This window comes from Vicugna pacos, chromosome 1, assembly GCF_048564905.1.
Source record: "Vicugna pacos chromosome 1, VicPac4, whole genome shotgun sequence".
Lineage (NCBI taxonomy): Eukaryota > Metazoa > Chordata > Mammalia > Artiodactyla > Camelidae > Vicugna > Vicugna pacos.
The window spans coordinates 83092397-83119777 of NC_132987.1; the positions used below are offsets into that span (position 1 = coordinate 83092397).

The following is a 27381-nucleotide window of genomic DNA, read 5'->3' on the forward strand; positions in this document are numbered from 1 at the left end:
TTTGAAATACAAACATGTCAAAATCATAGAAACTTGCTCGAGTAGGAAAAAACCCTAAGACATAGCACACACATGAGCAGACTGCCATGATCACCTGGGGACCGTGGCATGTGAGCATCTCACAGTTCAGAAACACACTAAGAAAGACATTAAGGTCTACTGCATGGTTCAAGATTAACCTTTCTATCAGTTCTTTCCAATCCTGACACCAAAACAGGAATGGGCCCAGTTCTTTGGTCTAAAGAATCCACTCACCCTCCTTTTCAGTGGCACGTGATAAGACCACACTCCTGGATTTGTCAGTGCTTCTGCAATGCCAGGGAGCTTCAGGTTTTAATTGCCCACGCATCACCTCCAGCTACCTACTACCCTCTAGATTGCCTCTTTTCCTCCATATGCAAGTCGACCATCACAAGCTCCCACAGCCCTCCTTATCTTTTCCATCACAGCAAGGACTGGCCTTTCTGACTAACATCCTACTAAATTAGCTTCAGTTTCATCTCAGAGATTCTAGATTCCTAAAACGTAACAGCCAGAGAGAGTCCCATGATTCCTCCAACTCAACCCCTAACTTCAGAAAGAGGGACAGGGTAAATGGTGAATCCCCAGAGGCTGGTTAATGAGAGAGCCAGAATTAGAAACAAGACTTGACTCTTCAACTGGGACTACTTAGTCCACAGCAGACGAGGTAAGGTAAGGGCTCTGAATTTTCACCCAGCAATTCCCTAAAGGGTGTTTCCTTATTTTAACCCTTCCATTATTTCAGCAGAGGGGATGGCATGGTGGCCATACTATGCTGTGGGATGACTTTTTACTCCATGGATAACATCCTTACTCTCCTCTCCCAAATTCTCAGGGCTCTGCCACCGTGTGTCCTTTTGCAGCCATGGATCAGCCCACACATCTCTGAACGAGTGCACGACTCAGGATGACAACTGGCTCACTTTTCCCAGGAGAGAAAGCAGTGCCACAGAAAGAGACGGCTCACAAACAGGGACTTCAGTATCACAAAGCTTCTTTTTGACGCAAAGGCAGAGCACAGTTGAATAACAAAATAGATATCTGAGGTGTTTGAACCAAGACCTGTACATTCATTAATTTCTCATTGCGGCAACAATACAGATGAGTGTAAATCCATTTTTAAGAGTTACAAATAGTAGCAAGCCCAGGAAACTTGAGCAGATACATCTATAAGGCAGATAAAACAAGTATTTTTCGTAATGAGGGCATCCAACTTGAAATGACCTGGGAAGAGCCACTACACCAGGGCTGATGCACAAAGTGAATTTATCATCCAAAGTATTTTCAACCCTAAAAATAAAACATTTAAATTCAAATACTTCAACAACATTGGAAATACAAACAGTACACTAAGAATTATTCGTAATCAGTTGTCCTCCAAACAAAAGATGAAATAACAAAAACCATGATTAAAAGTGATTGGAAAAAAGAAAAATTCCACCCAGAAAGGCTAGACAACCATCAAAATCACATCTCTTCTTCTGACTCTTGTTCTTGTTCTGCATTTTTCAGGAGTCCAATTTCTGAGGGGCAGGACCTCTTAAGTCGAGATTTAACCAACCTGAGGAGAATGAAAGGCATCTCGTGTTATGCTGTTGCAAAGTAAGACCCAAAACAATATGTATCTATAATACAACAAACTCTAAATTACCTGTGCAAATGGAAGAGACACCTCCCCAAAAGAAAATCACTTTTATTTGCCTTTGGAGTTACCTGGAAATGTTTTGTGGATTACAGCAGTGTGTAAGCAAAAAGATACAATATAGCTCTTACATGTATAACATGACTATCTACATCATATTCGTAATGTATAACTTTAATCATTTCTAAAACAAATAAGAGAATCTCTGGGCTTCAGCAAGCCCAGAGGAAACCAAGCTCAGCTGTATATTACAAAAAGGAGCCCTCTCCTGTAAGGGATGTGCATGAAGGCATCTGTCCATGTAAGCCTGCTGTCCAGTCTGGGCTGGGCTGCAGCCCCCACTCCAGAGGGGTGCTTTTGTGTTGGCCACAGGCTGCTCAGCTGTGTGCGATGGTCCATGATGAATTAAGAAGTTGAGAGAAATGACCTCCACTCTTGTGACTGTTTTCATATGTTAAGAGAATCTGTAGGTTTGGGGGTTGGGGGGAGGGTCTAGCTTAGTGGTAGAGCACATGTGTAGCCTTCACAAGGTCCTGAGTTCAATCCCCAGTACCTCCATTATAAATAAATAAATAAATAAACAAACCTAAAAAAAAGAGAATTTGTAGGTTTGGGAGAAGTGGCAATGATAATTTTCGACATTAGAAGATATGAAGCTTCTTAGCAGCCAAAACTTAGCAGGCTCTCCACATCTCTGATGTAATAAGAATTAGGCAAAGCTTTTCCTGTGCATGATTATTTGTAACGACATTGTGCTGTGACCATATTGATAAGACACAGTTGACTTCAAGAAATACATAGAAATATGCAAGCAAACGGATAAACCAAATCATCAAAAGCATTCTCGTTGTATGAAAAAATGTCACCAGCCAATCTGCATCTTTACACTTAGTTTCTGGCTCTCTTTTTCCAGTGAAGGTCTGGCCTGCCCCTCTCAATATGCAAAGCTGTTACTTGTGCTTTGAATCCCACTAGGGTATAGGCTTCATGAGAGCAGAGACTTCATCCTACTGCCCTCACCATAGCCAGAATCTAGGACAATGTCTGGAACATAGTCATGGCTCACCACACATTTGATGAGTTAAGGGCCTAAGGCATAATTGACCAGGAGTTCAGATCACTCATCTATTCAGAGGTAATTCTTCAATCACTTCCAACTCAGCATTAATTCCTCCCACAGACAACAACAACTAAGCAGGATCCATATCATCTACTGACTCATCAAGAGCCAAGAAAAGCTGCTCATTGGACCACTAATGTTGCTCTCAATGTCCTCAACTCTTCAAGGTACCATTCTCACCAAAGGCTAATAGTCCTAAATACACTGATAACTAGGACAGCATGTCATTTTTTAAATACACACAGTTAATTCCACATTGCACAGCCTGAATATGTGCTAAATGAAAGGGATTAACTAGTTAATTCATCCATTAGATTCATTCCTGATGACCTTGTGGAATATAACACAAAGGATTGGCTACTTAATCACAAATTAATCACCAACACAGACCCTACTGGCTCCTCCTGTTTCCCACTCCCTCTTGCTGGGTTGTATCTGCTGTTGCTACGAGCCATGAAGCTACGGCATATGCAGGCTCTATCCGCACCCTGAAGCCCTCAATATTGACACACGCAGAAATGGCAACTGGGGACAGACTGAGGGATGGAGTAATAAAGAGGAAGTGCAAATAATTGCTAGTTCCCAGAATGACGCAAGTCCAGGGAACTAAGGTCAGGATGTATCTGGTCTTTTGCTCCCAGGTGTTCTCTTCAATTAATATGAGAGCTGAGCTGAGAGGCTGGGTCTCCTTCCAGAGTCTATCTGGAAATCAAACTGTTTTGTTCTTGAGAACGGCTCACATGAATCATTGCTTGGAAAACCAACCTGAAAATGGGCAATATTTCTCTATCTATAGAGTGGGGCTTTTAGAACAGTTCTACACAATAGTGGTGTTTAAATATGAAATACACTAAGACACATAATAAGATTTCCAAACAGCTAGGTCTGTCCTATGAGCTGCCATAATGAGAACTATAGGCATGTAACTAGATGAAGCAATCTTGGAACCATTATTCTGGAAAGCTGGGAGGCATAGTTTCATTTGTCAGAGATTTCAGGGGCAGTAGTTCCATAACCCAGTTTTGTTGCCAGATCTCTGTGCCCTGTCAAACAAGTTCTGATATAATGTCCTCAAAACCCATCACCTGTGACTGAGTTAGAAACCACTTCACATTCAAACCCTGGCAAACAGGGTTTCAGAGCTCTTAATGATTACAGGATTGAATTATCCTGCCTGTGACCTCACTGAAAGTCAGTACCAAATCTTCATTTTTTAAGGTATTGCTTAAGTTTCTATCAAAATATATCACAACATGAGCTCTTGCATCTTATATTTTGAAAACAAAATGAGAGCAAGCCCGAAAAGCATACAAAACATGATTTCTAAACAAATGAAGCCTGTATCTGAGTCGCTCTGTAACAGATCTATCAAAACAGCAAATAAATGTTTATTGGGTACCTAATATATGTTTGACAGTATGCCAAGGACCGTGAGGAATGTGAAAAAGGTCTTTTCCTCCAAGTGACACAATCTAGTTAGCAGATAAGCCTAACCTGAGCTAACCGTAAACGTCACAAGATAGATCACGACTGTTAAAATGTGTGGTGGAGACTGCAAAAACTCATGAAGGGAGCTAAGCAAAGGCTAGAATAATCACAGAAGTGTTCAGAGAAGAGATGATCATGTAATTCGGATACGACAGGTAGAGGCAACGACATGGTCAAAACGTTAAAGGTGCTGAGGAAGGATGGGGGTTTGGCAGAACTAAACATGGAGTGTCTGGTTTCTAGAAAACTGGAAGTGGGCAGGAGATTCATTAAGGGTCTGAAGGTTTTTGAAACAGGAAGAGACAGTAGTCTTCTTCTGGCTCCAGAAGGGAGCTGACAGGAGGCAGCAAGGTCCCCTGAATGCTCTTGTTCTTGGAGGCTGCCCAGCCCCTAAGGAGATGAGGCCCAGAAGTCAGCCTAGAACAAAAGAGGAAGAAGCCAAGTTTCACTCAATGGTAGAGCCAGGGGAAGGGACTAATAGAAACCAATGAGTGAGAAGGTAGAATTTCCCAGCACCTGTAGCACTTAGACCTCTAGAGGGAGGTAACTACAGATCAAAGTGGGCTGCCCCGAGGCCTACCAGAGACATTTGGGAGCTAGAGAGGAAATGGCTTTCTCACTCAGAGACATGGCACCAAAGCTACTTCAGCAGTGAAGCTCAAAGAAGCACAAAGCGGGAGAGGTGTCCTGGGGCAAACATCTAGAGAGAGCAGTAGAAAGCTAATCTGGGCAGAGGCTGAGACCCCACTGGGCCTGGAAGGAGCTCCTGCAATTTAGAGATCTAGAGAAACTGCTAGATGTGTACTGTCCAATATGGTAGTCACTATGCATATATGGATATTAAAATTAATTAAAATTAATGTGCTCAGTAACCACACATAGCTCATGGACACCAACATGAAGACTGAAGATAGAGAACATTTCAATCAATGCCAAACCCTGAAGGATTAGGTGCTGGAGCCTGCATGACTAGTAGTTGGGACCAGCCAGGCTAACTGTACTTCACCATTAACTACCATGCTGATGGAAATAATAAGGAACCATGCGTACTCTTTTCTATTCCTATTCATCCTTCAAGCTGCAGCTTAATTCTCAACTGTGAGGAGGTAGTCTGGGCTCTGACAGTGTTCTCTTCTTATACTATTTCCATTTATCGTACTGTATTTAAATTGTCTCTCCACATAGGGTCTATACTTTATGCATTTTTTGATACAAAAGGAGGAGGAGAACAAGAAGAAGAAGAAGAAAATGAACAAAGGTGTGTGGGGGAGGTGGTTCAGACAGCAGCACAGGAAGATCCTGAATTCGCCTCCCCCCATGGACACAACAAATCTACAGCTACGTATGGAACCATTCCCTATGAAAAGACCTGAGAACTAGCTAAATAGCTCCTCCAAAACAAAGGACAAAAGGTCTACATCAAGATAGGTAAAAGAGGAAGAGACAGTCTTGCCAAAAACCCTACCCCTGGTGTGGAGCCCCACAATCAGAAGGGATCTTGTAGATGAAGAGCTTCTCCCAGAGGAGCAAGAATTTTGTGCCCTACATCTGGCACCCTGACCCTTGGGACCTGCACTGGTAAGCCCCCCCAAACCTCTGGCTTTGAAAACCAACAGGGCTTACATCCAGATTCATAAAAATCCTATAAGAAAACATAGGTGGTAAGCTCCTTGACATGGCTCTTAGTGATATTTTTGGATCTGAGTCCAAAGGCAATGGCAACAAAAGGAAACAAATGGGACTACATCAAACTAGAAAGCTACTGCACAGTGAAGGAAACCATCAAAAAAATAAGAAGGAAACTTAGTGAATGGGAGAAGATATTCCTAACTCATATCTGATAAAAGATTAATATCCAAAACATATAAAGAACTCTTACAGCCCAACAACAACAACAACAAAAACATTCCAGTTTAAAAATAGGCAGAGAATTTGAATAGACATTTTTCCAAAGAAAATATACTAATGACTAAAAGGCACATAAAAAGATGCTTGATATCACTAATCATTAGGGAAATGCAAACCAAAACCCTAATAAGATATCACTTTACACCTACAGAATGGCTACTGTCTAAAGGACAAGAAATAACAAGTGCTGGTGAGGATATGAAGAAAAGAGAACCCTCATGCACTGTTGTTGGAAATGTGAATTTCCAACACTATGGAGAACATCATGGAGGTTCCTCAAAAAATTAAAAATAGAACTATCAAAAATCCAGTAATTCCACTTCTGGGTATTTATCTGAAGAAAATGAACACACATTCAAAAAGATATAGTCACCCCTAGGTTCATTGCAGCATGTTTATAATAACCAAGATATGGAAACAATCTAAATGTCTAACAATGGATAAATGAATAAAAGAGATGTTTTGCTTATATTTATAAATATGTAATGGAATACTACTCAGCCATAAAAATGAAATAGTTATTTGTCTTTCTCTGTCTAACTTATATCACTTTGCATAATACCCTCAAGTATATAAGTTAGACAGAGAAAGACAAATACCATATGATTTCACTCATATGCGGAATCTAAAAAACAAATGAACAGACAAAATGAAAACAAAATAAAACACATAGATATAGGGAAGAGACTGGTGGTCACCAGAGTCAGGGGAAGTAGGCAAAATGGGTGAAGAGGATCAAGAAGTTACACACTTCCAGTTATAAAATAAATAAGTCATGGGGATGTTATATACAGCATGGTGACAATAATCAGTAATATTGTATTACAAATTTGTAAGTTGCTAAGAAAGTAAATCTTGAAAGTTCTCATTACAAGAAAAATTTTTTGTTACTTTGTGTGGTAACTAGACTTACTGTGGTGGTCATTTGGCAATGTATACAAAATTGAATCATTATGTTGTAACCTAAAATTAGTATAATGTTGTACTTCAAAAAGAAATCTATCACAGGAACCAAAAAGAAAAAGAAAAGAAAAGCACAAGAAGAAGAAGAATCTTCACTGAGCTCTTATTAAGTCCTAGGTAGTTTAAACATTAAGGTACTATTATTATCTCCATTTTGCAAACAATAAAACTGGTACTTAATGTGGTTAAATAATTTGCCCAAAGTCATATAACTGACAAGCAGCAGACCTAGGAATATGGGTTCTTATCAATCTGTTATATTGCTCCTCACCCAACATGAAACACATGTATCATTCAACGGAATCTCACTTTTATAAATATTAGAGTAAATGCCAAATTAATCGGGTATTCAAATTTAATGTGAGATATACATGTTGGTCAAAAATGACACCACACCTAGGAAGTGCTATAACTGATGTACACAGGAGCAAACAGAGGGCTCGCTGCGGGTGTGGTGAAAATTATCTGGAAAAGAAAACAGCAAATGCAAAGACTTGGAGGCACAGAAGAATGTGTTGAAGGGTGATACATAGGTTAGAAGCACAGTAGAGACACTGTTTAAGTACTCTAACAATAAATCAGTGTGTATTCTTTTTATTGGGAATGTTTGTGTTTGCAGTTAATTTTCTGCCACATTATCCTGTTTTGTGGAATGCTAAGGAATGAAATACCCCTTTGAGTTTAAAGTTCAGTACTATCAAGTCTTGATGATTATATACTGAAAAATAGAACTTTCATGAACAAAAATCACTAACTTACCAGGTGACAAAGGCATAAATTGCTCCAATGATGATAATAGTGAATGCATAATGCCAACATAAGCATATGGTGAGAAACGTAATATTGTCATGATCCACTAAATCCCATGCAGGACCTCCATTGAGGGGATAAAGGACAAAACCAATCTGTAATTTAAAACAAAAAGCACACATTAAAAAGTACCAGTCATATTCCTGAAGATGGTGCATTTCAAAATGCTTTGTTCCAAGATTAATGGTAACTAAGCTAACTCCCATTATCTGAGATGCTACAGATAAAATATCTGCTGCTTGTTTTAGAAATATAGACAGTATCTACCAGATTGCATTTTTGAAGAAAAATATAAAGGACGTTTAAAAATCAATTTCAAAATATGAATAGCAATCATCTCTGGGGATTGGTGAACTTTCAGAGAATGTGTTAGGTTTCGAAGTGGTATAGTTTCACTCAGTTATTTCAAATTAGAGTTTAAAAAAAGATTTTAAAATAAATAAATGTGAATGGGTAACATTATGTTCAATGATAAAAGACTGAACGTTTCTCTTAAGATCAGGAACAAGACAAGGGTGTCTTATTTTACCAATTCTATTCAACATTGTACTAGAAACTCCAGCCAGAGCAATTAGTCAAGAAATATATATATAAAATAGATAAACATAGATAAACAACAAGTTCATACTGTATAGCACAGGGAACTATATTCAATATCTTGTAGTAACTTATGGTGAAAAAGAATATGAAAACAAATATATGAATGTTCATGCATGACTGAAGCATTATGCTGTATACCAGAAATTGATACAACATTGTAAACTGACTATACAATAATATATATATGTATATATACCAAAAAGAAAAAAGAAAAATAAAGTGTATCCAGATTGCAAAGGAAGAAGTAAAACTATCTATATTCACAAATGACATGCTTATATGTGTATATATATATATATGTATATATATACACACACACATATATATACATATATACACATATATATACATATATACATATATATGTATATAGAATCCTAAAGAATCCACAAAAAACTGTTAGAGCTAATAAATGAATTTAGCATACTTGCAGAATACAAAAACAACACACAAAAGTCAGCTGTATTTCTATAAACATGTAATAAACAATCCAAAAACATTAAGTTAGGAAAACAATTCCACTTAAAATAGCACTTAAAAGAACAAGATACTTAGGAATAAATTTAATCAAGGAGGTTCAAGGCTTATACTTTGAAAACTACAGAACACCGTTGAAAGAGATTGAAGAAGATCTAATAAACAGAAGTATATTTCATGTTCATGGATGGGAATATTTAATATTATTAAGATGGCAATAACACATAAAGCAATCTACAGATACAATGTGATCCCTATCAAAATCCCAATAACCATTTTTGCAGAAATGGAAGTCTGATCCTAAAATTTATATGGAATTGCAAGACATCCAGAGTAGCCAAAACAATCTTGAAAAAGAAAAGTTGGAAGACTCACACTTACTGATTTCAAAACTCACTACAAAAAATTCAGTAATCAAAACATTTTAGTATTAACACAATGATAGAACTACAGACCAATGAAATTGAATTGAGATAAATACCCTCTAGTAAATTGGCTTTTGACAAGAATGCCAAGGCATTTGATGGGAGAAATTAGTCTCTTCAACAAATGGTGCTCGAACAACTGGATATCCACATGAAAAACATGAATTTGGACCCTTACATTACACCACATATAAAAATTAGCTGAAAATGGATCAAAGGCCTAAACATGAGAACTAAAACCATAACTCTTAGAAGAAAATGTAAGGGAAAAGCTTCATGGCCTGGGATTGATGCTGATTTCTTTTACATGACACCAAAAGCACATCAAAATTAAAACCTTCTGTGCATTAAAGAACACTATCAAGAAAAGGGGAAAACCCACAGCATGGGAGGAAATCCTTGCAAATCATATATCTGATAAGGAATTGATATCTAGAATACATAAAGAACTCCTAAAACACAGCAAAAAGACAAAAAAATTTTAATGGGCAAAGGACTAGAAGACTCATTTCCCAAAAGAAGGTAAACAAACAGTCGATAAGCTCAAGAAAAGATTATGAATATCATTAATTATTAGAGAAATGCAGATCAAAACCCTATGAAATACCACTTCATACCCACTAGGGTAATAATAATAATAATAAGTAAAAGTGTTGGTAAGGATATAGAGAAACTGGAACTCTTACACATTGCTTGTGGGGATGTAAAATGGTACAGCCATGTGGAAAACAATTTGATAGTTTTTCAAAAAGTTCAATGTAGAATTATCACATGACCTGACAATTTCATTATAGGTACTATATATACCCCAAATAATTGAAAACCGGTATTCAAACAAAAACTTGTACACAAATGTTCATAGCAGCATTATTCGTAATAGCCAAAAGCTGAAAACAAATCCAAATGTCTGTCAACTGATGATGAGTAAGCAAAATGTGGTATATACATACAACAGAATATTACTCAGCCATAAAAAATGACATACAAATACATACTGCAACACAGATGAATCTTGAAAACACTATGTTAGGAAAAGATGCCAGACATAAAAGGTAACATATTATATGGTTCTGTTTACATGAAACATCTAGAATAGGTAAATCCATAGGGCCAGAAAGCAGATTAGTGGCTACCAGGGGCTGGGAAGAGAGGGAGAGGGAGGGACTGTTTTAATGGGTCCAGGGCTTCCTTCTGGGGTGATGAAAATGTCTTAGAACTAAGTAGAGGTAATAGTTGCACAATACTGTGAGTGTACTAAATGCCTCTGAACTATATACTTTTTTAAAATTTTTTATTGAAGTATAGTCAGTTTACAATATTGTGTCAATTTCTGGTGTACAGGGTATTAGTTCAGTTATACATATACATATATATATATTTGTTTTCATATTCTTTTTCATTATAGGTTACTATAAGATATTGAATATAGTTCCTTGTGCTATACAGAAGAAACCTGCTGTTTATCTATTTTATATATAGTATTTAGTATCTGCAAATTAATGTTACCAGAAAGGAAAGGGGTTGGGAGATCAGAGAAAGAGGTGAGGGAGATTAAGAAGTACAAACTTCCAGTTACAAAATAAATGAGTCTTTGGTATGAAATGTACAGAGTGGGGATTATAGTCAATAATTGTGTAATATCTTTGTATGGTGAATGATGACAACTAGTTTATCATGAAGATGATTTTGAAATGTACAGAAATATCAAATCATTATGTTGTACACCAGGAACTAATATAGTGTCATAGGTCAGTTATACTTCAAAAACAAACAAACAAACAAGTAAACCCACAGAAAAAGAGATCAGACTGGTAGTGACCAGAGGTGGGAGGAGGAAGAACTGGATGAAGGCAGTCAAAAGGTACAAACTTCCAATTGTAAGATAAATAAGTAATATAATGTGCAATACGATTGATATAATTAACACTGCTGTATGTTATATATGAAAAGTTGTTAAGAAAGTAAATCCTAAGAGTTTTTACCACAAGGAAAAAAAATTTTTTATTTCTTTAATTATGTTTCTACATGAGATGATGGATGTTTGTTAAACACTGCGTTGTATGTAAGTCATGATGTATGTAAGTCAGATCATTATGCTGCACACCTTAAATCTATACAGTGCTGTGTGTCAATTATTTCTCAATAAAACTGGAAGAAAAATAAATGGTTAATTCTATGTGAATTTTATTCTAATAAAAAATTAAGATAGATGGATGACAGACAGACAGATGGATGAACAGATGTCAGGTCTCGAGATTTAATGAAACACAAGACCGAGATAATTACATGGATAATTGTACAAATGTCTACCATACATTAGCAAACTATGTGCAGTTACAGTGCTTAGGAAGTTTCCTTACACTAGCCCTTCAATAATGTATTATTATCCCAATTTAATATATTATTATCCTTACTAACCAGATAAGAAAATTGGGTGGTTTAGTGATTTGCTCCTGATCATACGTCTAACAAATGAAATCTTAACAGAAAAAAAAAGCACTTAGTCTATACTATTGAGTGAAACCTTAATTCCATTCTGTTGGAAATTTCAAGTAATTTAAATAAATCAGGGAAAACTAAGATTTGTACCTTAATCACTTGTTCCCATTTCCCATTTTAAAGGATTCCCTTTAGTTGGAAGGAGAACTACCATTTGTACCAACTGGTAGATGTACCACTGTATATCTTTAACCTCACTGACGAACATAAACTTCACAATAATTCTCATCCTCATAATAACCCCAAGGAGGAGATATCATTATCCTCATGTTACAGAGGGTAAAACTGGAACTCAGAGACTTCAGTAACTTCCCCAACATTACAAAATGGATGAATGACAGACAGGGTTCCAAACTACAAGTGTCCAGCACTAAAACCTCTCTGTGTTCCTTCTTCTACCCCACACTCTCCTTCATCAGTTAGCCTTTCTCCGTGGGACAATATGAAGGACAGCAGCTTGGATAACAGGGTCAGCTTGAGCCATTTTGATACAATTTGAACAATCAGTAATGAGATGGAAGTTGGTCCCAGGAAAACACGGTACTGTTTTGCCCTTAAAACGCAGATTACAGACTGGCGGCCCTTGAGCCACATCTAAATCACAGACATGCTTTGCTTGGCCTGCGCATTTTTTTAAGTAATTTAAATTTGTTTCCAACATTTAAAAAATTAGGGAACATCACACAAAAGTCTGCAGCCTCAGCTTATTTGTAAAAATAGAAATATCCAGCAACACCAGACCTGTGTTCCTCAGTGGCAAATGTGACCAGGAACATGCACTCTCTATCGATTCATCATTCAGGTTAGTCCTCGTCTGGCGAAGTGGAGCAAGCCAGACAGAGGTTCTTATTTTTGTGCTGGTGCTGTACATTTTATTTATCAATCAATGTCACATTCATAAATGTTTCCAAAATATCACATGAGTTGAAATTAGCAAGGTATTCCATAATAACTTCTTTCTGCCCTTGTCTACATCCCAGTATTTTGGAAATAAGAAAACTATTAACGCGCCAGCCTGCCTCTCCAGTCTCAAACAATTGCAAAGATACTTGCATCATTGCTGCTGTGCCTCACCTGCCAAGGGCTGGGGACTCCCTATTAGGACACAGATACGTTCTAAAGGGCTGAGGCATTAACACCACTTGCAAAACATATGTCACTCATCAAATTAGAGATCTGAGCGTACAACATTCAAGTGGAAAATGTCACCCAGCCAGTTTGCTGGGTGTTTGGACATATCAGTGTTTTGATATTGCAAACATATCCCTTATGTTCTGTGAGGAAAGCTCACTGTGGGGACCAGAGTGACTAGAGCCCAGGTCCCTGAAGGCCCTGGAAGAAAGCAAGAATTTTTAGATCCTCTGAGCTCATTGTTTGGAAATGACAAGAAAGAAACTCAAGGCATATGCTCAACTCTCAGTTTCAGCTGGGATGTCAGCACCACTCTCACAGCTACGCATGGAGGGTAAGAGAAATTCTGTGTCAAGAAAAAATCTTTCTGGGAGATGGAGTTTAATCAACTGTGGACTAGCTCCCCAGTTCCCACCTATGTCCCGTGCTTGCTCCTTCAACGCCATCCACACAACCCGTCTACCCCTGCTTGGAGAGTGATTTCCTCCAGCTCCCAGAGGGAAGGGTCAGCAGTCGCTGCAGGCTAAATTGTGCCCTCCAAAAGGGCACATTGAAGTCCTAACCCCTGATACCTGTGAATGTGGCCTTAATGGGACTCAGGGTCTTTGCAAATGTCATCAAGTTAAGATGAGGTCAGACATCAGAACTGGCCCTAAATCCAAAGACTGGTGCCTTTATAAGAGGCCATGTGATGACACAGATACAAAGAAACACACAGGTGTGACTATGGAGGCAGGAGATTGGGGTTACGCTGCCAACAAGGCAAGAAAGTCAACGATTGCTGGCAACCAGCTAGGAGAGCAGCATGGAACAAATTCTCCCTTTTCTTGGGGTCTCAAGAAAAAACCAACATGCTGACACCTTGACTTTTAAACTTCTAGCCTCCAGAACAGTGAAAGCATAAATTTCTATTGTTTGAAGTCTTCTTGTTTGTGGGAATTTGTCATCGCAGCCCTAGGACACTAACACAGGTATCACCTGTCCTAAAGCTCAAGCCTGGACACACTGGTGACTCTCAATCAGCTTTCAAATCCCAACTCAAGTCTACCTTCTCCTGGGAGCTTTCTTAACCCTCTTCCTATGGAATTAACAATATCTCCTTGGGGCATGATGTACTTTCAGGTTGTAATGTTTCATCCTAGCAACAATCTCATGAGACGTTATTTTTCAGTTGAGGAACCCTAAACGCATAGAATAGCTAGTCTAGGGGCATGTGATTAATATGGTAGAACTAGAATTCAGATCCAGGTCTGCCCGACCTAGAGGCTCACAGGCTTTTCCTTCCACGCCACAGTCACAATGGTTTTTTGGAACTTCTAAAATAAAAATCTGCCCTAAGTCACCTCCATCAGTCATCAACATTTCTACCAGTCCAAATGTTCACTGTCTTACACCAGGAAAAGAGAAATTTGAGCACCCCTCCCCATGCCCCTGCTACTCTCATTAGGACCCTCGGAACCTGGTATTTTGTAAAAGCTAAAGATTTGACCAAAGGCCACTGTGAAGCCTGTGGACAGAGTTAACGGATGTGCTTATACTGAAAGCCATAGAAACGTTCCAAAGTCATTTCAGGCTAAAACCAAGTAAATTAGGAAAGCTGAAAAATAAGGTCAGATAATGCCACAATTCATTAAATCCTCCTTTCAATATAAAAATCAGTAAAAAAAAAATCAGTCACTTCTCTTTCATCTGCTGTTGTAATTTGCTTCCTCATGTAAAATTCCAAGAAAAAATAAAAGGCTTGAAAAAGAACTTTTTTTGTTGTTGTATCTCATATGCCACTTCTGAACATCTGTTTTTGACTCATTTAAGCTTCACTAGTATCCCATTTAAAATGTAAATAATTATCTTCTCTAACAGGTAACACGTCAGGGGCCCACTATAGGTTAGTCTGCATTTCCTAGTGTTTTATATCTTCCTCTCTCATCACTTATGTCAACACTATAAGCCTAAGCAAGTGTTTGATCTACCATATCAGACCTCAGACCACTGCTGCATAGTTGGGTCTTTTTGTCATTTTTGAATGAACTTTTATCTTTCTTAAAGGTAAGGCAAGGCTGAGTTTCAGTTTGGGCCCGGGGATCTGGGGGTTCTGGGAGCTGCTGGGGCAATGAGTGGAGCTGGGAGATGCTACAGAAGCAATTGCCCAAAATTGTGAGATGCAGCAGCAAGTGAGTCTTCCTTGTTCTCTGATTGTGCCTTGCAGCTCTGACAACAAAGGGCAGGAACTTGGGAACGACAGAGTGCAAAAGTGAGCTTCAGAAATATTCTCCCATGCAGAGCCTCAGAGAAAACACGATTCATGGAATCAGTGGGCTTAAGGGATTTTTTTTTTCTTTTTTAAATTGCATGATGTGGTTAGGCTTTTTAGAAAACATATTTGGCTATAATGTGGTTCAGGAAGGAAATCACTGATACAGGTTGGGATGGGAATTAATTCCCTCTAGGTTTGTCTATTACCTAATCATGCATATATGAGTTGTAAAAAATGTGTCCAATGTGAGCATTTGCCTCATTTGGTTCACGTCTCCATACTTATGGTTCCAAGAATCTAACTATGCTCTTTCTCTAATCTGTTTATATACTGTTTATGCACTAGTATTAACAGTGTATGGAGAAATAGCAAGAGAAGAAATATGGTGAAAAGCAAATCACAATGTAATATTATTCGCCTAACATAGAGTTTTGGCCATAAACATTCAGACACTACACATAGCCAAAAAAAAAACGCGGAAGCATAATAAATCCGCCTAAGTCCCCAGACATAGTTGTTTCAGAGGAATCGAAGGGGTCACGGGGAGAGGTACTATGGCTAAACCTTCATTTCCTGCCAGTGTGTGTGTTTGCATTGGTATTAAACGTTCATTTTTCTTTAAGTCTCCAAACATTATTTATTCTGGTCACCAGGTGGAAAAAAGATATTAGTCTAGACATACAGACAATTGGAAAATTTTTCAAATAATTTCACTGATGCCCAAGGACTTTAATCTCATAGCTCTCCCTTAGAAAAACTCTTGGGGAAATATGAAAACATTATTTCTCTGCCTAAAGGGACAACATCAAGCCAGCCTGTTCTTAGTTATGATAACCCACCGCTTCCTCCCTCGGATATTTAATCACTAATTATTAATGGAACGCTGATTAGTTTCACTATTCTGCTCTTATCTTTATTACCCCTTTCTTCAACTCTCTTCGGGTTTCCTCCCTTTTGTTCTTACTTTCTAATCTCTTCACTTGAATATTTAGCTCTTTAACAAATTTGATTTGGTGGATATATACAGAGAATCCTGAACCCAACAAAGACAGAATACACTTTCTTTCCAAACACATGGAACATTTACTCTCACTAACATTGGGCTCCATCCCACAGGAAGTCTCAACACATTTCAAAGAGAACACGTTCTCTGGCTACAAAGCAATGCAATTGAAAACAGACAATAAAAAGAAAAAGAATATTTTTGGAAACTTAAAAGCACAGTCCTAAATAACTCATAAATTAAAGAGGAAAGCACATGGAGAATGTAACATTCAGAACTGCCCAAGAGTGAAAGCTATGGCACATCAAGTCTCGTGGGAGGTAGCTGCAGTAATGTGTGGAGGGAAATCTATAACCTTATGTGTACTTATTTAAACACAACAAGATTGAGAAGAAAAAAATGAAACTTCAACTCAAAAACCTAGAAAAAGATAAGTAGAATACAGTCTCATAACATTAAAGCAAAAACCAAAAATAAGAAGAAACTGACAAATCCACAACAACAATATAAAATTTTAGCAGACTTCTAATAGAAAGTGAAAGATCAACTGGATGACAAGCAATTAGGAATCGAGGTTATATAAACCACATAATTAAAGAGTTCCAAGAGCCTGGCTTCATCCCCCACATCAAGAGGAACTTTTAATTTCCTTTTAGTTCTGGAGCCAAACACCCAATCGTCACAGTCTGCTCTGGACTTGCAGCCCAGCTCTACCCTGGCTGTGCATTTCTACTCTGTATCTGGTCCTCAGCATGGTTTGCCCTGTTTTTGTCTGTGTTGTTTAATTGCAGCTAGGTTTTTTTTTTTACTTTATTTTTTATTTACGTTTCTCTTAATTTCTTTTTTATTTCCTAGGTATTTTTGATGCTTTATCTGTCATTGTTATCTGTCTGGAGCAGAGGAGATATACTGAAGCATAAACTCACCGTGTCATCCTGACCAGAAGTTACCTCTTTTAAATTTTTAAAATTTTATTTTCATTTTTGAATAGGCAATATGTACACATAGTAAAATATTCCAATCAGGACATATGGAATGCACAATTGTGTTTTACATCCCTTTCTACTTAGCTTCCCAAGCAGATGATAATCTCACAAAATAACTTCTGCGTACAAGCTGGTTAAATTTACTAGTGATCAATTTTATCGCATTATAAGATACTCGTTATTTTTTTCTATATCATTTCTCCTTCACAATAACTAAATCTAGTCACTCTTTACTAGCCTCTGCTGCAACAGCCTTCCTCCTCCCCTACACGCTTGAATATGACATCTTTCCTATCCCGTTTTGACCATGACATTTCTCTCCTGCACCTACCAATGCATTCTTATCACGCTTAACTAAAATCCCTGAAATAACCTCATCTCCCCAAACCCCTACTCTCTGGGGACTAAAATCTCCTCTAAGAAAACTCCCCTGATTAAACCACATTCACCTTTCATCCAGGACTTTCTTAATATATACATATGAATGTCAGATTATAATTTATCAGCCTATAAAATATTTGTTCATTAATTGAGATACAAGATTCTTTTCCATTATAAGTTACTATAAGATACTGAATACAGTTCCCTGTGTAATACAGTAGGTCTCATGGTTTATCTATTTCATATATAGTAGTATATGTCTGTTAATCCCAAATTCCAAATTTATCCTCTTCCTCCTTTCCCCTTTGGCAACCATAAGTTTGTTTTCTATATCTATGAGTCTATCTGTCTTGTAAATAAGTTCCTTTGTATCTTTTTTTTTTTTTAGATTCCACATATAAGTGATATCACACAATATTTGTCTTTCTTTGCCTGACTTACTTCACTCAGTGTGATGATCTCTAGGTCCATCCATGTTGCTACACCCATTAGGCTTTAAGCTGCTTGGGCATCAGGAACTGCTTCCAGCTAAAAGCACCAGCTCCAAGTTCCTACATAATGGATACTCGGGTGTGTGACGAAGACAGGCACACCTCCCCCCCCCCCCCACCTTCCCTGCTGCTCTGTCAACGCTCCCACCGGGCCGCTGAGACACTCAAAGAAATATCACCTCTCAAAGGCCCGCATTCTCACTATAATAAGCAGCACATCAAAAGGAAGTTTCTGGGGTCTAGAGAAAAATGCCCACCAATTAAAGAGAGAGGGTTACAGGTGGAATCACCAAGAACATTAACTGGAGCCCTCAAACTTACCTGAAAGAACCAGCTGCCCTGGAGGAAGACCAGACTTATCCGCAGAAGCTCCACGGTGATATTAGCATGTACGAAGAGCTCTATGAAGGCAACCAGGCCTGCCAAAAAGATGATCAAGACCAGAAGCTTGTGCACAAAGATGTCCAGAATTTCCCGGCCATGAGTGTGGTTGTAGAAGACAAAAGCTGATAGAGGGAGAAAAAAAATGGCTTTTTCAGTGAAACCAAGGCATACCTACTGTTTCTCTCTCTTCCTCCCTCCATCTCTCTCCCTCTCTCTCTCTCTCTCCCCCTCTCTCTCTCTCTCTCTCTCCCTCTGTCTCTCTCTCTCTCTCCCTCTCCCTCTCTCTCTCTCTCTCCCTCTCCAGGTGCATGCACCACAGAACTTTACAGACACAAGTTTGTCCCGAATATCAGGTGCTCACTGCTTCCCACAATAATGGAAACCTCTTGCAATCACCATCTCTTTAGGTTGGAATCTGAAATCTCTTTTTCCCTTCTCCAATTTTTATTCTCTCCTCCAACACATTATGACATTCCCAACTAATCATATTTCAAGGCATCTTCTATGCAAGAGGATGAATTATTATTCATCATGATGGAGGCAGGGGAGTGAGAATTAGGGTCAATACACAGAAGAATGAGACCAAGTCTGGCCTCTGGAATTCAGTCCCCTGTAGGCAGCAAATAAATGCACAAATCATAAAACTGGACTTTGATGGGTATGGTAAGTTACTCTGGAAGCTCCCAAGAAGTAGTAACTAACTACATTTTTTAATCCCATGGAGAGATTCCAGCTTCATCTCCACCCTTTCCATTTAGATGAGATGGGAAAGATGTTCATTCAAAATAGAGTAACACCCTGAGATAATGAGAGTCATGCTATTGGTTGTTGGTGCCCAATGTTTATCCAGCTCTTGTTCTCAAAGAGTGTTTTGCAAAAGCTCTTATCTTTAGATGTGTTCTCAAAGAGTGTTTCGCAAAAGCTCTTATCTTTAGATACAAAGATACAAGGTGAACATCAGGAAATAACTGCCTCCTGGTAATTTGGGGCTTTTTTAGTCCTGGCATCAATCTATTCCTTACATATGAAATACATAAAAACAAATCATTGAATACTTGTTTTCATGATTTCCCTATACAGTAACAGAGAGGCCAACTGAACAAAAAATGGTATGACCTCATTTTCATGTGACTGAATTTTTTGGACCCTACTTATCATGTCATGTTGGAGTTTTACTATATTAATATTAGTAAAGGATAGTTTGTAGGTGTGGAAGCTACTCTGCTGTGAGTGGTCTCCTCGTTTGAGGGTGTTCATGCTTCACTACTCTGAGCTCAGTTTTACTTGTTAAAAATGGAATAATGATAATCTCCAGGATAAACCAGAGATAAATAACCATGGTAGGTGGTTATTTAAGAAGGATATGAAATGTGAATAAAGCACACTGAATGATTGTGCTTGTCTAGTTGTACTAAATGAGTCAGTAGGGAGGGAAAATCTTTGGCATCCTGTCTAGGACATCTCAATAGCTCACTATGGTCCAAACAGATGGCCCTTTGGATCAAGGCTGCCCCAGGACACTAAGGGAATATTATTATAAAGGGCTAGATAGATGTCCAATAATAGTGAAAGGTGTATGAAAAATACTCACTCATACTTACCCTCCACAAGTAAGGCAATTGAAAGCATTAACTTGGTTATGGAGATAGGAAGTGACCTGATGGTGGAACATAAGATCTTTGACACACCCATTAGCCCAAAGAAGAAGTACATGGTACAATGATGCCAGCCCATGAGTTGGACCCACTGGCCCTCTTTATAATCATATAAGGTCAGATAGGGTCCTCCAGGAATAAACTGTTCTCCAAGCATCCCTGCAGAGGAACATATCACAGTGTTAGCAGCCTTCTCCATAACTTTACTGACAAAACAGGGAGATGCAGAAGGATCAGCCTCCTGCTTAGTCCAATAGAGTGTCCTTTCATGACATTGAGTCTTCTTTCTGGGCTGCTCCCTAACAGCTGAGCACTGATTCTTTAGGCTTGTTTTGGAGCTTCAAATAATGGTTCAGATAATCACTTTTAGTCAAAGATAACCAATTTAGTCCAACAGCTATTTCAGATCTTCAAAGCTAATGATCTTAGTTCTACTTAGTTCCATGATCAGTTCCACTGATGATATTAGTTACTGTTTTAATCTAATCACTAGATAAATCCTGAATAATTTGGGATTCAGATTTGCGAGATTAGTCCTTTAGAGGCTGATTACTTCCCTCTTGCACACTACGTCTTTTGGTAGAGAGTTGTGCACGATTCAGGATAAAAATGCTAGAGTTCAGCTTCTCCCCAATGAAGGATAACTGAGAAAGCACAGACAGATAAAGCATATAGTCTAGTCAGTTACACAAACAGGTAAGCTTTCTTAAAGATGCTTTATTTGTAAATCTGTAGAATTTGGCAAGGAAATTCCTCTCTTTGGAAATGGTTGGTCTGTAATTTGATGGTTGTGTGTGGCAAAGACCTATCACCATGAACAAAGCATGAGGAAATCCAAAGGGAAATTAGGAAGTTTTGCCTTTCATAAAGGAGAGGCTGAAAAGGAACTCTAAAAACACAGAACATTTTTACAGAATCTTATAGCCAATGGAAAGGCCTTACAAGTCATCTGGTCCAATCTCTCTAAGCTAGTACTCACACAAAAAGGATGAGTGCAGAAGATAAGGGTTCACTCTGAACCCTCTGTTCAGCCCATCAGCAATTTATTATTGCAACAATTTATTTTTGAAGCCCCCCCGTAGTCACTTGATTATAAATGGTTTCTGATACAGTTTACTCTTTCAGGCATCAGAATAATTGACAAAATTGTTTTAAAAGCTCCACCTAATTCTATAAAGGAAATTCACCTTGAGTGGGCAGGCAAGTTAGTTGCTGTGACTAATTCATTAAGGAATAGGCCTTTGTATAAATACGAAGCATTGCCTTCTAATAAATTACATTAGATAGAAATTATAATTAGAATATGTATTCAGAGATATTTTTGAATAAAAAATTCATTTTGGCAATTTCTGGTTTTGAGATTGAATCTTCTTTTTGCATGTGAAAATACCCAAGAAAGAAAACAGAACACAGAAATGGCTCACTTACCAGTTAGAGCCATTCCAACTATTATGATCCCCTCCAAAATTTCTATTCGATGGAATAATGCTTTGGAATCAAGGAAGGAAGTCCGCTTGTGCTTTTTGATAGTGTATTTCAGAATGCATCGTACAGTCCACCAAATACTGATGAGACAGAAGAAGGTGCCAGGGACAGCATGGCCTTTGAAACTTCCCATGACTACCAAAACAAGAACATATAGAAGATAAAGACATTCCGTGTCTAGCACTTTGCCAAAACATTGCTTATTCCCATAAAATACGTTGTCTTCTGGTGATTATGGATACACCACTGATTCGGAGGACCCCATATAGACAGCAGGAGATCCACTACAATATCAGCAGTGCCAACAAGAAGAAAAATTCACATCCGTCCAGCTGTGACTTTTGTCTAGGTATTGTGGCAAATGTTTTACATGCGATCTCTAACCTAATTTTCACAACATAGCCATGAATGAGGGGTTAAATCACACTTTCAATAGGGATATAGGTTTAGAGAAGGTAAATGACTTGCCTGAATCTCACAACTATTAAGAAAAAAGTTTCATTCTTTTAATAGGGATCTCAAAAGATTTCTTAAAATCACAGTATGTACTCAACCAACAGTTACACTTTAAGCATGTTTGAAAGTACTAGAAAAGTTCTACCTTTATGTTTAAAACTTGAAATGATAGAAAATTGCCTACAATTTTTTAAAGTAGGTAATCTCTTAATAAAAAATGTTAAAAAAATTTAAATAAAAAAATAAAATAAAGTAGGTAATCTCAAAGTATCAAGCATCATGTGTGTGGAAGAGACCATTAGTGCACATCAAATACCTGTGTATTCGTCCACACACTTTCCCCAGCCTCTTCTCCATTTGAATCAGAACCATGTTTCTAGTTCTGGCCAATGGACCATGGCATTTGTCACTTCCAGGCTAAGTCTGTTAAGAGCCTACATGACCCCCTTCACTCTCTTTTCCCTGCCTTAACAAACTTGGCACGGCATATCAGCAGCATAGAAGATAGTCAACCAGCCTGCATCTAATTTTTACAAAAAACAACCCTTTATTGTATTAAGTCACTGAAATGTTGAGGTTTAACAGCCTAACCCATCCTTTCCAGATGGATACCAAGACAAATCAAATTATAAATTCTGTTTATACCATCGCTACATGATAAAGCAATAAGAAACAGAAATATCCTCCTTTTTTTGGTCAGTGCTATAGAAAACCAGTCTTGAATTATGTGAGCAGCTCTTTGTTCAAACATATTACACCACCTGCAGAATAACAAAGAGAGAGTTCAGAATCATCCCTATGTATCTAACAGTAGGCCAGATGCAGGAGAACTCATGCAAGGGGATCTCAGGATACACCCTGGCCCAGACGAGTTCTTTATATCCTTGGGTGGGTACTGGACTTCTCAGTACCAGGCAGACCCCTTTGGGTTAATTCCACATCCCTTTGTCACAACTGTGAAGTTTCAAGGAGGAACTATGAAGCTGACTCAGAGTGTCTTAAATCTGCAGTTGCGACTCCAAATGGACACTTCAGCACACACCTAAACCATCCAAACCCTCCAAGAGACTCTGACTAACTTATTACATAGTGCTAAATGCAGCATCTACTCTGACACTAATTAGAGGTATGGTTTGAACCATGTCCCTTAACCTCTCTGAGCCTTGGCTCTTAATTAACAAAAGGGAGTGGCCTAGATGACACTTGGAGTTCTTTCCTGCTCCTAACAGCATCTGTAATTCACTACCCTGACCACCATCTTTATCATAGTGTTACTCAGTCCTCTTATTTGTCTTGGCTTAGGCAACCACTGGTTGAAAAATACTCCTACGTGGGATTGAAAAGCACATCTAGACTGTAAATTGTTTGAACTTTTCTGGAAAAGAATTTTTCTGGGAAAAGATGTGTTCTTAAGGATCCTGAAGGATTTTATATTCTTTGGTACAGGAAATCCACTTCCAAGAATTTATCCTAAAGATATAACCAGAAATACAGGTGCCAAATCAGAAACAATATATATGTCTAAAATTAGGAGAATGATTAAATAAATTTTGCAGCCACTAAAAATAAATCTTTCAAATAACTTAAATGATAGGGGATACATTTAGTAAAGAGAACAGAATTTTGAAAAAACTGAGGAAAGAGGACTTTGGATTCCAACTGATTAGATCAGAACCCCAACCTTACCATTAACCTGCTACATGACTTTGAGCAAGTTATTTAACCTCTCCATGCCTCAGTTTCCTCCTCTGTAAAATAAGACAAATAAATTTTCTACCACATAAAATTAAGATAAGTTATTCCAAAGCAAATAACCTCCTGTACTATGAAACAAACTCATGTTATCCTCAACCCATCTCAAACTATGAAAGTAAAACCAGATGAACAATTCTACTTGGGTACCAACTGCAGAAAAGCAAGAAGCACTTACACAATTCACTTAGCAATCATTCAAGGGCTGCCTGTAACATTTCTCCTCCGCTCTTGTCTTGGAGGGTTACTAGAATCTTCTGTGGTTATTTAACTCCTTGACTACAATTAGAGAATAAGCTCCTTGAAAGCAGAGACCATGAATCTATTCTTCTGTTCCCCCTGAACCTGGATAGTGCCTTATACACTGTGAAGCTCTAAGTTAACAAGAGTAACTAAGCCCTTCTTATACTACAGGATCACATATTTATACAACATCTCTACTCTGATGTTTCAAAGGCCACGCTTACTCAACATACCAGAAAATTGAATTAATCATCCTACCCTTCCCCGACCCATTACCAGAAAACAGTTTCTCCCCCACTTACCTATCTTGGTAACCCACTCACCATTCACCCACTTGCCCAAACTCAAAATATGACAATCATCCTAGAGTCCACCTGTGTCCCTAAAAACTAATTGGTTATTAAGACCTACTGCTTCTGCTGCCTATGTCAACCCTCTCCTGCCCCAAACTTGGCTGACTTCCCCTAGCCTCTTCAGTTTTATCTGCCTGGGGAAATCCTCCCTCATGGCCCAGGCAGGAGAGGGCCCATCTTATACCTTCTCAAGGTACCCAGTTCTCACTTTAATGAATTCTCTGTGTGATTTAGTCACTAGAAGTCTGCCTTCTCCTTTGGCCTCTATGTCCATTACTGTATTGTGAGAGCCTATGTCGCAGGCAGCTGGGGCCTCTCAGAGATTAGGGGCCTGGGCCATCTGGGTTTTGTTTTGTTTTGTTTTGTTTTTTGAGGCTCCTGATATATGAAAAAAGGATGAAAATTCCAAAACAGAGTTACAAAACTGTAGTTGCTATTAAATGTTTAGACTTTCCTAATAAATACTTTGAACACACATATAAAACATATTGCCTACATTGGAGATAACATGAAAATCTCTGAATGTGTATCTCTAGGTCAAATAATCCTCCTGACCCACATTAATGACCAGCTAACAGGTTCCTGCTACTGCAAGGGCTGAATGGACCAATATATTTCAGCACAGCCATTAGGATGTGATAGCAAGCAATGGGGAATAGTTGAAAGATTTTGAGATGATCAGAGTGGGGAAAGAAATGACTCCTTGTTCCTCCATCAGTTATAGAACTTCTGTATCTTTTGCCTTTTAATCTGCAGCAATCTGATGTTTCCAATCTTTCTCTGTTTAAAAGACGCAAAAAAAATGAAGTCAAAGCAGCTTTGCTATATTTGCCTGGCTGGACCCAATAGACCCAGTTGCTTCTGGCAATAAAAATGACATTCTCTTTATTTCACTTTCATTGGAAAGAAAAAAACAATCCCTCAGATTCTCAAACGTCACTTCACTCTTAACTCCTAGAATACCATTTTCTATCCATCTTTTGTTTCCTGATTTACTATTTCCTGCAGGAGCAACTCACTGCTTGTAAACACCAAGTAGTCCAGAATTTAATTAGATCTCAATCCAAAAAGCAGACACATTGCACTTGAAGGAGAACACAGGGCTTTCCCCTACCACAGAGCAGAACATATCTGCCAAACAGCCAGCAGGAACCTGAGGGAAAATCACCAGGATAGCGAACCGAAAGGTCCTCCCTCAACATCCCCTCCCTGCTCAATCTCACCACTTTGGTAATCTCGTGGGGAAAGTGTTCAGGCAGACCTAAAATGATGGGCTTCAAGATTCAATCTACTGGCATCCAGCTGCCATTCATCCTACAAATTTATACTCCTCCCCATCCAAAAAACCCCTCTGCTCCTAATGATGCCAAATATCACCACCCCCAGCGCTAAGACAAGAAACAACTTCTGACACCCTCATTGGCTCCTCTTTGCTGACCACCCCCTGACATACACACATACTCACACCACCCAAAACATTTTAAACTCTAGCACTTAAGGATAATATCGGGCAAAGCTCAAGATCTAAATCAGGTGTTAGGTGTTAATTCCTATTAACCAAAGCCACTTAAACTACAGACCAGGTCAGTGCACAGAAAGAGGAGAGAACTCAAAATAGCCCAAAGAGATTCTATAATTTTCTTGGTGCAATCTCAACCAAACACTTCACTTCACTATAAAGTGAATACCATGCAGAAAAATTTAAACGAAAAATCCATCTTGAGCCACCACCAAAATAAAATATTCCTAGCTCTTAATTAGTGACTCATATTTCAAGTCATTTGTATATTCTAATCATTAAACCAATTTGAACTATTTCCTGGGCTTCACTTTACTATTTACCTTAATTCTCAAAGCAAAGTGTATACAAGCATATGTGGCTTTAAATTACTTTTGATTTTCCATCACTCCATACCAGTACTCTCCCAAATTTCAGCCGTTTTGAAAGACATTTCTTAGTTAAATTATCCTTACCTTCACACTTTCCTCAATGTCAAGTCCAACTCCTCAATTCTCTTCTCCCAAGAATTTACAATGGTTCTGATCTAAAGAAGGAAAAGCAGATACTGGTTGGTCTAAATTTAAAACTGCCCAGTCTTCCTTCTTAAAGACTAAATCAACATGTTCATGTCTTCCCAGCATGAAGGTGAGCAGATTAACCTTCAGAATATGTCACAATGCCTGGATATTTGTAGATCTAAGGACCACACCCTTTGAACATCCTACTTACCTGTCCAAATGTTGAGCCATAGCGTATTTCTCAATGAGATTCACCTTGACACCCAACCCACATCGCCACAGACATGTCCCATGTGCTGTGAGAACCAAAGACAATGGAGCATGTCCGATCTTTGCTCTATCTCTTCCAGGCCATCAAGATGGACAGATGACAAAGGGAATTGGTTATGGCAGCAGTAACATCATAAAGTATGACCGATAATTCCTATAAAGACAAACCATTTTCTAAAACAGTCCCTCAAGGAAGAGACTGCCACCGGTGCTAAGGTTGGAGTCATGGCCAAAATCAAAGTTATAGGAATAAGAAAAGATGGTGGAACAAAACTGCTGTAGGTCAACAATGAAGCTCACATGTGCTCAAGGAATATACAATCTGATGGAGAGATGAGTGAATACAAAAGTTAGAATAAATCATTCGAAACCAAAGTGAGGCTTGCACAAAGTGAAATGCAAACAAGGAAAAAGCAAGTCTGACTCTAATCTGGAGAGCCAGCAGCTGTTATCCTGTCTGTATACAAGTCTTATTTCCCCCCCTCAATGTAAATAAACTCTTAGTGAGCACGGGCCATGTCCCCTATAAGGCTTCACACCTAGTTAGCACTCAGTAAATAGCTGA

General features: G+C 38.4%; 2 protein-coding genes across 10 annotated transcripts in view; both read right to left on the reverse strand.

Annotated features, from left to right (window-relative positions):
• Window positions 1–27381, reverse strand: part of LNP1 (leukemia NUP98 fusion partner 1) — a 311204-nt gene that overhangs the window by 174104 nt on the left and 109719 nt on the right. The window lies entirely within an intron of this gene.
• The window catches only part of TMEM45A (transmembrane protein 45A), a 96999-nt gene that overhangs the window by 6215 nt on the left and 63403 nt on the right, over window positions 1–27381 (reverse strand). For 7 of the 9 annotated variants that reach the window (XM_031672251.2, XM_072966575.1, XM_031672255.2 and 4 more), the window contains 6 exons: window positions 26502–26572; window positions 21667–21858; window positions 20185–20397; window positions 18521–18705; window positions 7902–8047; window positions 1540–4688 (listed from right to left, as the gene is read on the reverse strand). In XM_031672251.2, coding sequence (XP_031528111.2) covers window positions 4541–4688; window positions 7902–8047; window positions 18521–18705; window positions 20185–20397; window positions 21667–21856 — 882 coding nt within the window. In that variant the 5' untranslated portion in view covers window positions 21857–21858; window positions 26502–26572 and the 3' untranslated portion in view covers window positions 1540–4540. Of the gene's footprint in view, window positions 1–1061; window positions 4689–7901; window positions 8048–18520; window positions 18706–20184; window positions 20398–21666; window positions 21859–26501; window positions 26573–27381 lie in introns of those variants that run through there. The other 2 variants (XR_012075406.1, XM_031672258.2) reach the window with 2 other exon arrangements.